The sequence below is a fragment of the Equus caballus genome, chromosome 15 (genome assembly GCF_041296265.1).
Source record: "Equus caballus isolate H_3958 breed thoroughbred chromosome 15, TB-T2T, whole genome shotgun sequence".
NCBI classification, from domain to species: domain Eukaryota; kingdom Metazoa; phylum Chordata; class Mammalia; order Perissodactyla; family Equidae; genus Equus; species Equus caballus.
Window position 1 is genome coordinate 44,249,897 of NC_091698.1, and position 16,221 is coordinate 44,266,117.

The 16,221-nt window shown below is 44.4% G+C and overlaps 2 protein-coding genes and 1 pseudogene across 35 annotated transcripts in view; 2 read left to right on the forward strand and 1 right to left on the reverse strand.

The window, feature by feature from the left end:
* DCTN1 (dynactin subunit 1) overlaps nt 1-1,053 on the forward strand; it is a 30,593-nt gene extending 29,540 nt beyond the window's left edge. For all 29 annotated transcript variants that reach the window (XM_070235269.1, XM_070235274.1, XM_070235273.1 and 26 more), the window contains 2 exons: nt 94-183; nt 601-1,053. In XM_070235269.1, coding sequence (XP_070091370.1) covers nt 94-183; nt 601-738 — 228 coding nt within the window. In that variant the 3' untranslated portion in view covers nt 739-1,053. The remainder of the gene's footprint in view (nt 1-93; nt 184-600) is intronic.
* Nucleotides 1,054-6,006: 4,953 nt separating this feature from the next.
* LOC111768195 (transcription initiation factor TFIID subunit 13 pseudogene) lies at nt 6,007-9,028 on the reverse strand (annotated as a pseudogene).
* An 811-nt stretch (nt 9,029-9,839) lies between these two features.
* SLC4A5 (solute carrier family 4 member 5) overlaps nt 9,840-16,221 on the forward strand; it is a 115,871-nt gene continuing 109,489 nt past the window's right edge. For 2 of the 6 annotated variants that reach the window (XM_023618861.2, XM_070235284.1), the window contains exon 1: nt 9,863-9,965. The gene's annotated coding sequence lies outside the window, so the exon portion shown is untranslated. Of the gene's footprint in view, nt 9,966-15,352; nt 15,451-16,221 lie in introns of those variants that run through there. The other 4 variants (XM_023618857.2, XM_070235283.1, XM_023618858.2 and 1 more) reach the window with 4 other exon arrangements.

Below are 16,221 nucleotides of genomic sequence, written 5' to 3' on the forward strand. Positions count from 1 at the left end.
GCTCCCTGGGTATTAGTGTCCCTTTGAAACCAGGGAGATACTGGGCTGTGGAGGTCCCCTAAATGAACCTTTGTTGTCCTCCTCCTATGCCAGGATGAAGTCCTCAAGGAGACCGTGTCTCAGCGCCCTGGTGCCACGGTCCCCACTGACTTTGCCACCTTCCCTTCATCTGCCTTCCTCAGGGTAAGGGGGAGCATGGGGAGGAGGATGGGCAGGATGGAGGGCTCAGGTGGGGGCCCTTCCCCTCTCCCTCAGAATTTGAAGAGGGCTCTGGCGTCTCAGGTTCAACAACTACATATCCTGAATTATCTCCCCGAGTCTTACTTGCAAGTAACTCAAGAGTGCTTGCAGTGCTTCCAGAAATTCCAATATTTCAGCAGTTAAACATCTTCTATGACTTTTGACACCAGGAGGGGCTCAAAACTCCCTGTCAGGGTGTGTACCCCAATTCTGATTACGAAAATGTGGTCACCGTAGCTTAGGAGCTCAAAAACCTGTCTCCCAGGAGCTTGTTTGGTCTCAGGGCCAAGGGACCTTGTCAGTGGCACACAGCTCAGTGAGCCCCTGACCTGGAGGCCTCTTCTCCTTACCAACTCCCAGGCCAAGGAGGAGCAGCAGGATGACACTGTCTTCATGGGCAAAGTGACCTTCTCGTGTGCGGCTGGCCTTGGACAGCGACACCGGCTGGTGCTGACCCAGGAGCAGCTGCACCAGCTTCACAGTCGCCTCATCTCCTAAGTGCTCCTTCCCTCACGTTCCCTTCTACCCTCTGCCCGATGCACAGCCACCTCAGCCAGTCCCCAGGTAGAACCATGTATGTAAAACTATTTCTACCCTATTCAGCTTCACCCCTACCTGTCAGTGCCCTGCCCCTTGACCTGGGTTCCCCATTTCCATTCCCTGGCCTCTGCCAGTAATTTGCTATTCAGCTGCTCCCTCCTTCCTGAGGGGCCTCAGGGCATGTGGGGGTAGGCTGAGACCCCACCACCAAAGGTCAAGTGAGGTCACCCTGATTAAGGACTTCACCCCTTGATTAAAGCAACTTCTGCTTCAGTGCTTTCTGTGTGGTATTGGGAATGGGCCTTGGGCTTTTTGGCTCAGAGTAGGAGTGGAGGAGAAGGGATGCTAAGGAGGCTTTGCCTGTGCCATATTTGAGGGCCCCTGTCTATAGTGACCATAAATTCATGCGTCCCTCAAATTCGTGTGCAGTGAGTTACTGTGAGCAAGTGCGAAAGGGCTGGTGAGCTAGCCAAAGCAGTCTTGGTGGATAGAGGGAGCAGAAACTGGGTCATGGTGGCGAGAAAGGTGAGAGAGCAGCATTTGTGCACTACTGTGTCCTGATGTTCAGTCCTGGAAGTTGGGTGGCCAGAGGATGGCAGACAGCTGACACAAGCATCATTGCCTGTAGATAATAATGGGAGCTGCTCCTGTGGCCTAAGAGGTTTCTGGAAACTGGGATGCTAGTGAGGCACTTCGTACCAAGGATGGAGCATAGCATGAGAACAACCTCCTTTGATCTACCCAAACCCAGAACTGCCAGTTGTGACCTGAGAACCAAGCAGACTGGCTGGCGGTTGGCAGGGGCAGGGTATGAACAGTCTCAATTTAGGGACCCCTCTCTTTTTGGGGTTCTTGGGAAGATTCCCAGGGTCAGTATCACTTTCCCCAACATGGAGGCAGCTTTGTGAAGTAAGAATAAGTCTTATATCCCAGCTCTTCCTCTTATAAGCTGTGTGAACTCAGGGAAGTTGCTTAACCTCTTGACCTCAGTTTCTGTATATGTAATATGAGGCTACTGGCACCTTCCTCAGGTGGTATTCCTTCCTCAGGTACTCTTCAGGGGAAGATGAGTGAGATAGCATGCTTGACACAGGCACCCCATAAAAAAGGATACCTGGGAGAGGCTGATATTGAACAAATGAAATGAAATACAAGCAGCCACATTCCCAAGACATACACTTAGGACACAAATAACCATATTTTGGGTCCCAAAGGATAGGCAGTCCTCGGTGTCCCAGCTTTCTGCTTGTTTCTGTGGGTGGTTATATTTTTTCTACTATCAAGGCACTGTTTCTTCCTCCTCTTAGCAGGCCACAGCTGAGGGAGAGTCAAAGGTTTGTGGCACTCCTCCCAACCCCAATTTGAATTTACCTGCTTGATTCCCATTTTCTGTGCTACCACACAGTGGGGAGCAGGAGTGAGGGCAGTATGAGACCTGAGTCTCTGCTGGCTGAGTCTAGGAAGTGTGCAAGATCCCAGAGCCGATTCTGCCCCACCCAGTCTTGGGCCTGAAAGTGAACTAGGAGCACATGTGCTCCACAGCTCCAGGTGCCCAACTGGGGAAGCTTCACAGTGCTGAATACCTTGATCCCTGTCAGGTACGCCCAGGGCACATGCAGAACAAGGGATCTGAGAGCGAGTGGCCCTTCCTGCCTTCTGTGGGTGTTATGCTCTGTGTAGCCCTCCTCTCTTCTAAGTATATAGAAGCATGTCTATTCACCCAGCCTTACAGCATCTCTACCACGTGTGCCAGCTGAAACAGGCACTGCTGCTCCCGGGGACAGATGGCTGCTGCTGCTGAGGGGCTTAGAGGGGTGGCCTGGGACCTTTGGCTCCATTCCTCTCCAGAAGGCTGGGAAGTTTAGGGATGAGACCTGGATTTGTCTTGCTCAAGTAACTGGTGTCAGAGTAAATACATGTCTGTCACCCTGTGTTTTGTTAGTTTTTATTACGGGAAATTTTAACATACAAATGAAGAGAGTAGAATGTAATGAATCTCCACATGCCCATATTTATACTTTCCTAACTGGTCTTGTTTCATCTGTGTCCCATCTTCACTCTCCTCTTCCAGATTATTTTGAAGCAAATCCCAGACATCACCTTATCATTTCATCCAAAAGTATTTTAGTATCCCTAAAAGAGAGCACTCTTAAAAATAGAAAACTACAATACCACTAATACACCTAAAAAAATAATTTATCAGATATCCAATGTTCTCCCTGATTGTCTCATAAATGTCTCGTTTTGTTTTACAGTATGTGTATTTGGATAAGATCCAAAGAAAGATAATATACTACAAGTAGTTGTCCCTTGAGTCCCATACTCTAAATTACCATTATTACACCAATTCAACATATGCTTTATATGCATCTATCTTAAACTTCATTTTTAACATGTCAGCAATTCAAATATGTAATATGTTATCATCCTAAGAATACAAAGTACACAACATGGAGGAGGATTGAGAACATTGGTTCCAGTACTTAGTGACTATCGATTGTAGAGATTTTTCCTTTTAGTGTCTTCTATTTAAAGCATTAATTTAAAGATGTCCTGCCATGGCTCTATAAGAACAGAGCTGCCAGAGGGGGAGTACAATGAAAAAAAAGGACTCAAAGTTAGAGAGAGAGAAAAGATGAAAGTCAAGGAGAGAATATATTTTGAAACTAAGTGTAAGGATTCCCTTCATTCAGAGTGTAAGCATCTGTCTTAGCTCAGACTGCTATAACAAAATAGTGTAAACTGGGTGGCTTATCAACGAAAATTTATTTCTCACGGTTCTGGAAGCTGGAAGTCTGAGTTGGGTGGCAGCATGGTCAGGCTCTGGAGAGGCCGCTCTTTTGGTTGCAGGCTGCTGACTTCTCTTATCCTCCTCACGTGGCAGAAGGAGAGGAAGCTAACCCTCTGGCCTCTTACAAGTGCACTAATCTCATTCATGAGGGCTCCACACTCATGACCTAATCACCTCTTACAGGTCCTGCCCTCAAATACCATCACGTTGGGGATTAGATTTCAACCTGTGAATTTTGAGGGACACAAACGTCCAATCCATAACAGCATCCAAATTGGTGTTAAGAAAAGAAATCATATCCTCTTATTTCTGCCTCAAGTTGCCCATTAATGAACCAACTAGATAGTGCCCATCCACCTCAAAAGGAGCACTCTCCTCACAGTGTTGTACGTAGAAAGACCGGGCAGAGGGAAAGGAAAGTGATGGTAGAGCAACTTGCTTTTGAGATCCTCTAGGTGATGGGTACCAAAGCCTTCACTTTGGCAAGCGACACCAACTGGCCAAAGATGTTGCACTTTTCAACCAAGAGAAACGGATAGGGGAGGTGCCGCTGACACAGCCCTCTTATCATAGGAAGAGACGTGTAAATAGACAAGAGGATGACGGAGCCACAGTCAGCACTGGATGCAGTGAGGAAGGATATAGAATAGTGACCAGGAAAGACGATTTTCTCCATCCTTATCCCTGTCAAAATTCTGGACTTAGAAACACTGAGGCCAGTCTATCCATTTTCAGAGAACTGGCTTAGTGGAGAAAGAAATGACAAGAGTTTTTGTCTCCTTGAAATTGTTAAATAGGACTTCACAAAGAAGCACATGAGGGTCGACAGATGACCCTGAAATGAGAAATTTAAAAGGTGGAGAAGAATTTCACAGACTTTAGAGGTTGTTTCCGTCTGGTCTGCTGAACCCTTCACAGTCAGCCACAAGTATGAGAAGACTCACTCTTCCCACCTGGTTAACGAGCAGGAGATGGCAGAGCCTCTGTTGGCTGCACTGCAAGTCACGACAAAGAGGAATGGCATAAATCAGCTTGCAGGCAATGGAGAAGCCAAGAAAAAGATTGTCTAGCAGTTTTAGTTCTGGGAGAGAGAAGGGGTTTCCAACCTCTCAAAGATTTGTGCCCCCAGAGTCATTTTTTTAATTTAATTTTTCATATTTTATTCCTCAATAGGTTAAGAATGTGGAATTTTCCCAAGTACTGATTTATAGGTAGTGTTTATAAGTGGCACACAAAACGTTCAGTTTCACAAATAGTAACATTCATTGATCCCTTTAAATGAATTTCAATCTTTATTTTAAGCTATGTGCAATAATAATTTAATACAGTATAGTTAAATACATGTAAAATCTGTATATCCTGAACTATGGGAATTTGAGGAAGTCGTTTCCACAGCCATATTTGATTTTAGTCAAGTACACATTTCCACAATGGACAACTACTAACAAATATGTTAAAACACTACCCTGAATATTTATCTTGCCATCAGATTTTTAAGCCTAACCATTCCAGCTACTGCTGAAAGCATTTATTTTAGAAGCTTTAATCTGATCTGGGAAAATGAGTTCTCTTACAACCTGACAAATAGTATGTATAATCCCCAAAGCTTTTAAATCAAAAAAGCTTTCCAACACTGAAGCATTCACATGGAATTTAGTTTCTCCAAAAAATCTCTCATGGGGCCAGCCCAGTGGCGTAGTGGTTAAGTTTGTGTGCTCTGCTTCAGTGGCCCCGGGTTTGCAGGTTTGGATGCCAGGCATGGGCATACATACCACTCATCAAGCCACACTGTGGAGGCATCGCATATACAAAGTAGAAGAAGATTGGCACAGATGTTAGCTCAGGGACCATCTTCCTCACACACACACAAAAAAATGCTAGCTGAAGAAAAGAATATTAGAACAAATTATCTTTTAAGACAGAGAAACATTTTTTACAAAAGACTATATTCCTATATCATCTTCTACTTAAGATAAACACAAACCAATTAACTATCTTTAATAATCTGTGAGATTACTGTTGTCTAGAAATTTGAGAATACATGAAACACACATTTCAGCTGTCATAGGGTCAAAGGTGACATTTAGATTTTACATATTAAACAGCTATAGGATAGCCTATAGTGGCACAAAGACACCTGATGCAAGTACTGCTTCATCGTTTCGATGTCAAAAGTCAGAAGGATCTGTGTGAGTTACAAGATACTTTAGCTTTTGTGTGGTCATTAAAACCCAATAAGTAATTCAAGTATGGTAATATAAAGGCAGGCAATTAAAATCTCAAATATCACTCTAAAATCAAAGACAAGAAAATTTTGTGTTTCTCCATCTTTCACTTACACAGATATCAGGACCTTACCATAAAAAATATTCAGTTACTATATATGGTTGCCCCAGAAGATAATTACAAAAAGGTGTCAGAAATTACGGAAGGTGTCAAGATCCATAATAGGTCTCATCAAGTGCTTTTCTAGCTGGTTTCAATTCTTCACTTGTATTACTCACAGTAAACAAGACTTTAACCCTAACAAACTCCCCTGGTCCTTTCAAATCAAGAAGACAGTATCTTTAACTTGAACTCGACTTTGTCTTCCAATTGACATTGCCTTTGAGTCATTTCAGGGATGAAGTCTATGACAGTCTTTAAGAATATCCACTGGCTCAGTGTAAGGATTCTGATGATCCTCATACATCATACATTGTATTTCTTTAGAAAAAATTCTCTTTCTTTTACCAGGTCTACCTTCTACAACTCCACCTTCTTCATTTTGTTCTGCAAGGGTAGGGTTTTCATCCCTATCTTCTCAAGGTCATTTATTTTTTTTTTGAGCTGGGATTTTACTTGAAGGATGTTTCAATTCTAGACAATGTCAACCGGCTCTGTACTCTGAAAGGTGAGGAAATTAGCAGGGTTTTTTTTTCTGGAAGATTCTCTGCCAATTTTTGTTCACTAGAGTGTTTTTTTTTACCTTGTCTAAGTTTTTAATGTTTGGATTCTCTTCCACAGGGTTTCTTTTTTTTTGAAGATTGGCACCTGGGCTAACAACTGTTGCCAATCTTTTTTTTTTTTTTCTGCTTTATCTCCCCCAAACCCCCCTGTACACAGCTGTATATCTTAGTTGCAGGTCCTTCTAGTTGTGGGATGTGGGACGCCGCCTCAACGTGGCCTGACAAGTGGTGCCATGTCTGCGCCTAGGATCCGAACCCTGGGCCACTGCAGCGGAGCGCGCCAACTTAACCACTCGGCCATGGAGCCAGCCCCGGGTTTCTTTTTTATTGTATTCATTGCTTGCTCAAGGTCATTTTTAGTCTTCAAGTCTGTCCTTGATGTCCTGCCAATGCTATTCAGACCTGGACTCAGTTGGATGGCTGTGGTGCCAGGTTTGGAACAGAGCTGGATGCAGTGCCAGAGTCTCCCCAAGTCATTGCTCAGAGACTAGAGCTGGTGTCATGACAGGAACAGGAGAATCCCACCCTAAAAGGAAATCTGTGGCACTGCCTCCATGGTTAGATTCGGAATGGGTGGTGGGGTGACGTGATTGCTGATGGCAACCTCACAGGATGGAGGGGGAATAGGGCCTTTGTCTCCAGTGGGGTTGGGAGTAAACTTAGGCCTCCAGTCCCTTGCAGTCCTAGGCTTCAAAATATGTGATTTCTTGGTTATAATGTTCCCATTACTTAACTTGGTGAACTATCTTTCCTTGAAGCCCAGATCCAACTTGGGATGAGTGTGCGTTTCCAAAGATTCTTTGGACATCTCAGATACCTGCTTTACTCACTTGAAGTGATTTTGAGAAGGAATATTTTGTTTTTTTTTTAAGATTGGCACCTGAGCTAACAACTGCTGCCAATCTTTTTTTTTTTTTTTTCTGCTTTATCTCCCCAACTCCCTTCCCCACCGCCCCCCACACACAGTTGCATATCCTAGTTGCAGGTCCTTCTAGTTGTGGCTCTCAAAAGGAATATTAAAGTCAAAGATAACACCCTGATCTGTGAAGCAAATAGGAATGAAAGCACTATTCCCAGTGTCATCCTGGGACCAGGTTACAAAGTAGAAGCTGCAATCTCACTGTGTCCTCAACAATATCAGGATATTGTTCTACTGGTGCCTGAGCACAGAGTGCTCCTGATAATTCGTAGTCGAGTTGATATAGGCAATCTTCCCTTTTAAAGTGCGTTGGGCATGACCAGTCCAAGCAGGCTGGCCCAAATTCCAGACTGAAGCCACATTGAAGGCCCCTGAGCAGAATCTGGTAAATGTTGACACACAGCCTCATGTTCAGGACAAGGCTTATACTCTGGGCTACTCTCTTGGCCCTGCTCTCCATGCCCATTAAGTCTTCTTTAATCTCTAGGTTCTTTCTTGCTTACTTTTTCCTTGTAATTTGTTGACGGAACCATTTCTCAGATTCTGGGTTTTTTTTTTTTCAAAGATTGGCACCTGAGCTAACAACTGTTGCCGATCTTTTTTTTTTTTTTTTTCTGCTTTATCTCCCCAACCCCCGCCCCCCCCAGTACATAGCTGTATATCTTAGTTGCAGGTCCTTCTAGTTGTGGGATGTGGGACGCTGCCTCAACGTGGCCTGACGAGCAGTGCCATGTCCGTGCCCAGGATCCGAACCCTGGGCCGCTGCAGTGGAGCTCGCAAACTTAACCACTCGGCCACGGAGCTGGCCCCTGGGTTGTTTTTTTTTTTAATGCATTCTCATGGTGTTAATAGGTTCCTCTACCTTCTGCATTTCCTATAAATTGTTGGTTAGATTTAGAATAGTGATTCTCAAAGTGTTATCCCCTGACCAACAGAATCAGCATCACTTGGGAACTTGTAGGAGGTGCTAATTCCTACTCACCTCAGAGAGGCTAACCATCAAGGTCACCATCTTGGTGAGGCCTAGCATCCCATTTTTGTGAAGTCACCCACTGTGTAGAAAGGCCAAAATAACTGGGATGGGGAGGGGTGAAATATTGGGTGAGGTAGTGTTTGGTCTCTTAATGGGATGGCATGCAAGTATTCCTAGATTTTTTTTTCTAGCAGTGAAAAATTTGAATTTTTTTTTTTGCATAGTGTCAGAACAAATGGAATGGTGGACTTACAGTTAAATAGTTAACAGCTGATTTAATGTACTTTGAAAGCTGTATCATTAGTTGTGGTACACTGTTCCCTGCCTTTCTCAGAAAATTGAAGGGACAAGTGTTCACTTTCCCTCAATGCTTAGGCCCTCAAATCTTGACACTTTCTAGAAAACAAGGTAGCTCAGATATGGCAAACCCTCCTCTACAGTTTCTGGTTGCCTACATACTTGGCAGCCAAGGGCACCTGGTGTAGAAAGATCCTTGGCTGGGCCCTTTGGTGGCACCAACGGCTTGTCAAGTTTCCATAGAGAGTAAAAGCCAGGTTTGTTTTGCCAGAAGAGATCCTTCTGATCTTACTGGAAAGGGTCATTCCAGGGCTGGCCATCCTGGCAGACAATCAGGACCTACTCAAACAATTGAACCAGGACCAATAGATGGAACTGAACTTTTGTGAACTCATGGAGTAAACACAACTTGCCTACCAAGTTGTGAGATCAGACTTTGTTTTCCAAAGCCCCAGTGAACAAAATTGACATAAATCACTTTAAACCTATCTTGATACTCCTTTGTAAAAAACAAAAAAGTGAAGGATAGGCTGTACGCATTTGTTAACACTCATAGCACTGAACCCCAAAAGAGAATGGATTTTACTGTATATAAATTTTTAAAAAGTGAATTAAAAAAGGAGCACTTAGATAAACAGAATGATAAAATGTGACCACAACTTGTTAGAGTTTTCCTACATATTAAAACACAACGATATTGGAAAGTCATTTTTCAGTGGAAAAAATTCCCAACTCTTTAATTTGGAAAGTAGGTAGTTTGGCTTCTGTTTCAAATGAAGATATGTTGTCTGAAAAAGTAACATGTCAGTGGGGGGACAAAGTGAGGAAGGGCGCAGAGATGGGAGCTTAATTTTCCATTCTACCCTTGATGGACATTTGGGTTGCTTCCAAGTTTGAGCACCTGCAAACCATGCTATATAAACATCCTTGTTCATGTGCCCTGGTACACACGTACAAAAGTGAAATTGCTTGGTCCTTAGGTATGTGTATTTTCATCTTTATTAAATATTGCCACACTGTTTTTACAGAGTGGCTGTACCGGTTTGCACCCTCACCAGCAGGATGGGTCCCCTTGGCAGGATTCAAGTGTGCCCCCTTAGGGAATGTGGGGAGGTAAGCCTTGGGAGGAATGAGGAAGCCAGGCAGGGGAAGGCCTTGGGTGCCAATCCAAGGAGTTCAGACTTTATTTGACTGCACTGGGAAGCCACTGGTGATTTTGGAACACGGAACAAAATGCAGACATGAGGTTTTAGAAAGGTGAGTCTTTAAAGTTCTCAATTGGTTTGTGTTGGGGGGAGAGCAGTGATGATTGTGGGGTTGGCTTAGGCCATCATCAGGATTCAAGCTCATAGGAGAGAGGACAAGATTTGTGGGGAGAAGGTACAAAGGGGGAACTGAGCAAATGCCAGGGGGCAGAGACCCATAGCATCCCAGATCTACCAACGCTTGTCCATAAGTAATCCAGTTAAACTACCTCACACTGCTGGTGGGGGTGTGAAGTATTACAACCCCTCTGGAAAACAGTGTGCCATTATTTAGCAAAAATGAAGATGCACAAATCCAATGACCCAGAAGTCCCTAAATATACCAAAACAAAACAAACAGGCAAACAAAACCACCCCCGAAAGAAGGGGTTTCGAGAGGAACGAATTGTCAACAGTGCCAAATGTAATAGAGAGGTCCATCAAGAGAAGACCTGAAAAGCATCCACAGACTTTGGCAATTAGGAGTCTGATGATGATCTTTGCCAGAGAAATGTTTGTGACACAGTGGGGGCAGAAATCAGAACATAGTGGTTTGAGTGGGGAGTGGGTGGTAGCAAAATGAGACCAAGTGTAGAACATGCTGTCAGGGTGGTTGGCTGAGCCAGACTCAGCACACAGAAACACTCAGTGTATGATAAAGGTAGCATTCAAAACCAGTGGATGGAGGGTACATAATTTGACGAATGGTGATGTAATACTTGGGAAAATAATAAAGATAAATCCTTATTTTATCCCATACATCAAAGTCCAGATGGATTGAATGTATTTTTTTTAAGATTGGCCCTGACCTAACATCTGTTGCCAATCTTTCTTCCCCCTCCTTCTCTCCCTCCCCTTCCTTCTTCTCTCCTTCTCCCCAAAGCCCCCCAGTACATAGTTGTATATTCTAGTTGTAGGTCCTTCTGTTTGTGGCATGTGGGATGCCTGCCTCAGCATGGTTTGGTGAGTGGTGCTAGGTATGCACCCAGGATCCAAACCCATGAAACCCTGGGCTGCTGAAGCAGAGCACGGGAACTTAACCATTCAGCCACAGGGCTGGCCCCTGGATTGAATATTTAAATATAAAAAATAAAAACAGAAAAGAACTAGAAGAAAATATAGGTGTACATAAACTTGGGGATGGTTAAAGCATTTCTAAGATTGACAACAAAACTAGAAACCTTAAGGGAAAATATGAGTAAATTTGACTTCATTAAAATTCACACACACACACACACACACTAAACCCTTCTGTAAGGAAAAGAAGAAAAAGAAAAGACCATAGACAAGATTGAGTGACAAACACAGAAAAATATTTACAATATATGATAAACAACTCATAAATAAATAAGAAGCCTGGGCCATTCAGCCAGGCTGGGACACCGGCTCTGTTAGGAAGAACATGGCAGTCCCACATGAACCATGTGGAGTGGGGTTGGAGGACTTTCCCACAGAAGGGGAGAGATGCTGGGCATCAGGTCCCAAAGAATCTACTGTACATCCTTCCCTGTCTTCTAGCACTGCTTTGGAATTTTTCCCTTTTCTTTTCTTTCATTTTTTAAAAAAATGTAACTTCAGTTGGATTTAGGGAGGAAAGATAAGTAAATATAATAATTCAGTTCACCATCTTGAACCAGAGTTTTTGATTGCTATTAAGGCTGAAATTTTTTTAATTGGTGTTGAGTAATTGTATTCTTTTTGGGGATCACTATTCATATCCATGTTTATATTATACTAACCCTAACCCTAACCCTAACCCTAACCCTAACCCTAACCCTAACCCTAACCCTTAGGGTTAGGGTTAGGGTTAGGGTTAGTATAATATAAACATGGATATGAATAGTGATCCCCAAAAAGAATGCCATGTTCTTCCTAACAGAGCCGGTGTCCCAGCCTGGCTGAATGGCCCAGGCTTGGGCACCATAGGGGAAGGGATGCCTCTTACTACCCTCCCCACCTTGGGTTCTGTTTTATGGAACAAACACAGTAGTCAATTGGAAAACCATGTATAACTTTACCAACAGGTAAAGACTTAGAAACCCTGTGGTAGATGCTTGGAGTGGCTCACTTTTTTTTTTCCTTAAAGATTGGCACCTGAGCTAACACCTATTGCCAATCTTCCTTTTTTTCTTTTTTCTTCTGTCCGAAGCCCCCCAGTACATAGTTGTATATTCTAGTTGTAGGTCCTTCGGGCTATGTGGGACATCACCTCAGCATGGCCTGAGAGGGGTGCCACATCCGCACCCAGGATCCAAACTGTGAAACCCCAGGCCGCCAAAGCGGAACTTGCAATCTTAACCACTTGGCCATGGGCCGGCCCCTGGATTGGCTCTCTTAACCTCCTTTTCACCCTGCCAACTGGAGAGGTTGGAAACCCAAAAACTTTACTTTCCAGTATCTCTTGCTGCTAGAGTTCTGGATGTAAATTGGGTTACACCAATTAACTACACTTACATCACAATTGTTGAGGAACCTGCCTCCCAACACAAAGAAAAGAGAGTTACCTGAGAAGTAGGTCAAGTGGGAAACCCTGAGGCTCTGAGACAGTGGGCATTGTGGCAGTCAGTGGTAATGGGGGACTTCAGGCGTGCGCCCCACCCCTCCACCCTGCTGGTCCCTTTGCTCAGTTACGCAGATGAATGGCTGTCCTTCTTCAGCCAGGCAGAAAGGCTCTCAAAGGAGATAAGAACTCCTGACAAACAGAAGCTTGGAGTAATAAATCTTTGTTGTTTTAAGCCAAAAAACAAAAGTAAGTAAGAACTTGCTTTGGTTAACTGTTAAGGTGGCATTAGGACTGTACAGAGGAACAGGCAGTGCTCCAGCCAACTCCCAGTGGACACTGGACATAAGGAGGAAAGCACTTTGCTGCAAGGGCAGTTCCCTCCCTACTCCCTCCATCAGGAAGGCTCCTGAGCCTGCAAAGCTGTTCCCTCTGTGCATCCTGGAGGAAAAGCTCCCTGTCCCACACCTTCCCATCCCCTCAACAACCCAGGGGGGAAACTCACCCTCAAATCCTGTGTAAAGTGAAAACCAAAAACAAAAATCAGAAACTAAAAGCTACCTAAACTAAATGTCAAATGATTTAAACAAAACACAGATGGGTAGAAACCAAAGGGTTTCACTTTGGCAGTAACGTCCCAACTGGTCTTTCCACCTGTCCTATCATCCACGCTGAAGCCAATGATTCCGTTCTTGTACTAAGTCCCATCCCACATTCCTTTGAGTTCAGACACATTTGCTGACGTTTACCCCTCTCCCAAGAGTGGCCCGGCCCATCTTCACAGGCCCTGACTTTTTCTCCCCACACTGGCCCTCAACAGAAACTGTCCCCCAGTTCCTGGAGGACGCTGTGTTCTACCTCTCAGGTCTTTATTTTTACGGCTCCTTTCTTCTGCCTCAAATTGCCCCTTGGCAATTCTGCTGTTCCACATCCTACCCTCACCCTACCCTTTCTCTGTCCATCCGCAGGCCATCTTTTCCAGAAAGTATTTCTTTAACACACAGGGCCTGGGCTAGGGCCTGGCCCTTAGAAGGTAAGCAATGACCGTTTGTGGAATGAATTCTCCAAATGTATGTTGTTTCTCTTTTACTGAGCCCCTCCTTCCCCCTTGTGATTCTTTTTAGGGCTTCATATTCTTCTGCTTGTGAATTTGTCTAATCCCCAACCTGCTGGAAACTCCCTGAGGCCCAAGACTGTGTCTTCCAGCCTAGGCTGTCCTGATCTGAGACTGAGGAGTTTCCCAGGTTGGGGGCTTTCAGTGCTAAAACCAGTGTCAACTTAAAAAGCAAATTCACTGTTATCTTATCCTCAAAATGAGTTTATTTGGGAATAGCCAAAAGAATTGTAATTTGGGATGTGCATGCTATGGCAAACCAAAGGCAAATCCAGAAAACAAAGGAGGGGAGCTGCTTTCACAGAGAGAAAGGGGGGATGGGGAGGGGCTGTTCTAAAAGAAACGTCCTTTGGGGGAAAGTAACAGCTCAGGGCTGCAATGGCTTCTCATTGGCTGGGCTGTTGCCAAGTGGGGAGAGAAATCTTGCTTCAGTAGTAAAGTAGTTTTACTTCCTGCCTAAGACTCAAGGGTGGGCTCTTCCTGTTTTATGTAATCGGTGATGTATGATAGGGTGTGAGAGCTCCCTCTACAGGCCTTCTCAACTCTAATATAGTTAAGGTTTCTTTTATTAATTTCTACACGGGGAAAGTCTCAGGCAAACCCAGATGTGTTGGCCACCCTTGTCTTGCCAGTCCTTGATTCCATGGATCATTAAGAAAAGCTAGAATGTGGAGTTAATGTGATGGCTCAGCCATGGCCTCTGAAACACATCTTTCCTCATGTTGGCTGCAGGCAAGTCCTTGGTCCAAGGGTGTGGCTTTTCCACTGAGGGAAAACTCCACATGATCTAGGAATGAAGTGAGGACTTTAAAGCAGAAGACAAATTTCCTATCTGAAAGGGAAAGCAAACCCTGAAATATGGATCTGAAGACAGAGAATCCACAGACGACCTGTGGAAGAGGAGGGGTGTTCATCTTTTAAAGGAACTTCCAACGTCTGCTCTTCCTCCTATGTCTCTGAGTCCATGGGCAAGTGTTATTTTCTCTGAGCCTCAGTTTCCCTATCTGCAAGACTGGGAACGAAAATACTCTCCTCCCAGGACTGCTGAGAGAGTTAAATGAGAGAAGGTGTGTTTAAGTACCATGCCCAACACCTGGTGCCTGGAGATGCTATGACTGCCAGCGTCTTCCCAGCATGTTCCTCTTCCCTGCTTCCCCCTACCACACTGTGTGCCTGTCCCCCACACTGGTACTTTTTTCCCCTTCACTCTGTCTCCCTTCTTGCCTCCCTCCAAACTTCCTGTTTTCCACTTATTACTGCCTCATCGTATCTTTTCTACTTACAAAAAAGGAATTAATAAAATGAGGGCAAAAGTCAGCATAAAGCTTAAAAAAATCACAAACTATGTGACGTTTTTCTTGCAGTTTGGTTTGTTCAAATGCCTTCTTCATTTTCCTTGTCTGTATACTCCTCTGAAGAGTCAAGAATTGGGGTTTGCAGATCTGGAGTGGCTGTGGGACGTGGAACATTCTCCTTAATCTCAGGCTTATGGAGAGAAGAGGCAAAAGGTCTGACATCTTTCCCAGGATTGTCTGTTTTTAAGGAGCAGACTCCAGGGGTAAATGCCTCAGCTGGCTCCCTTGTGCTTCTACAAGCTAAATAGGCAAGTAATAACCCTCCCGAGGACGTGCTGATTAGATAAGCCATTGAGAATCATGGAAGACACAGACATTAGATTAAAAAACATAAAACTAATGTTACTTTTACAGCGTCTGTGAATAGACAAAGACTTTTTGGTTCTAAAATAGCTGGGTGGTGAGGCAATAGAGGAGGGGCTATGTTAATAGAGGTAGAAAAAAGGAGAGGTGGGTGGGTTCCAAGAGCAAGACCCACCCTAAAGGGCCTGGATTCAAGGGCCCAGGAGCATCGGTCACCGCACTGGGGGTGAGTAGAGTGGATTTTAAATATACGGAGTTACAGCTGGGTTGCAGGTGCTGGTTTGGGGATGTGAGTGAAGCAACCAAGTAGTATAGTCAGGAATTCCCAGCCTGTGAGGGTCAGGAGAGAATATTATTGCTTTTTGCTAAAGGCCTGTGCAAAACTTAGAGAGCAAAGATAAGGGACAATGTGATTGTTTAACCGAATCTATAACTATTCCAACACAGTAAAGGACAAGTGAGATAATGACCAGGTGGCCCTGTAGTAGTGTTGCTATTCTGCTCTCCCTGTCCCCACCTTCAGAGAGGGCAGTGAGTGTGCGCCTGTGCATCTGTGCAATGTCAAACTTCTATAATGAGGGGCTGAGGTCTATATCTAATTATAGTCTCTGCACAAAGGTCTAACTACCCCTCTTCAATCCATGCTCTTCAGCCATGGAAGTCACAGTGGTTGGTCCTGTGCCTCGTTCATGCTTCTTCCAATTCAATAAGGGTTATTTACAGCATCTTCTCAGAGGTTCCTAAGAGTCCAGGAAACATGGGACTCGTATAAAAATCCCCACTTCAACTAAGCTTTCCGACCCGAAGAAGGCATGCTTTTACCAAGGATCTGCTTCTTGGGCTCTTTAGGGAATGAGAGGGAAGGGATGCATGAGAAGCCAGGGAGCTAGTCCATATCTCTCTCTCTAGATGTAACGGAGGCAGTGGGGGGGGTGTGTGTGGGGGGGGCTAGTTCTTGTGTATCAGGATCCCTGGAGATCAGTTGGCTTTCCAAAGA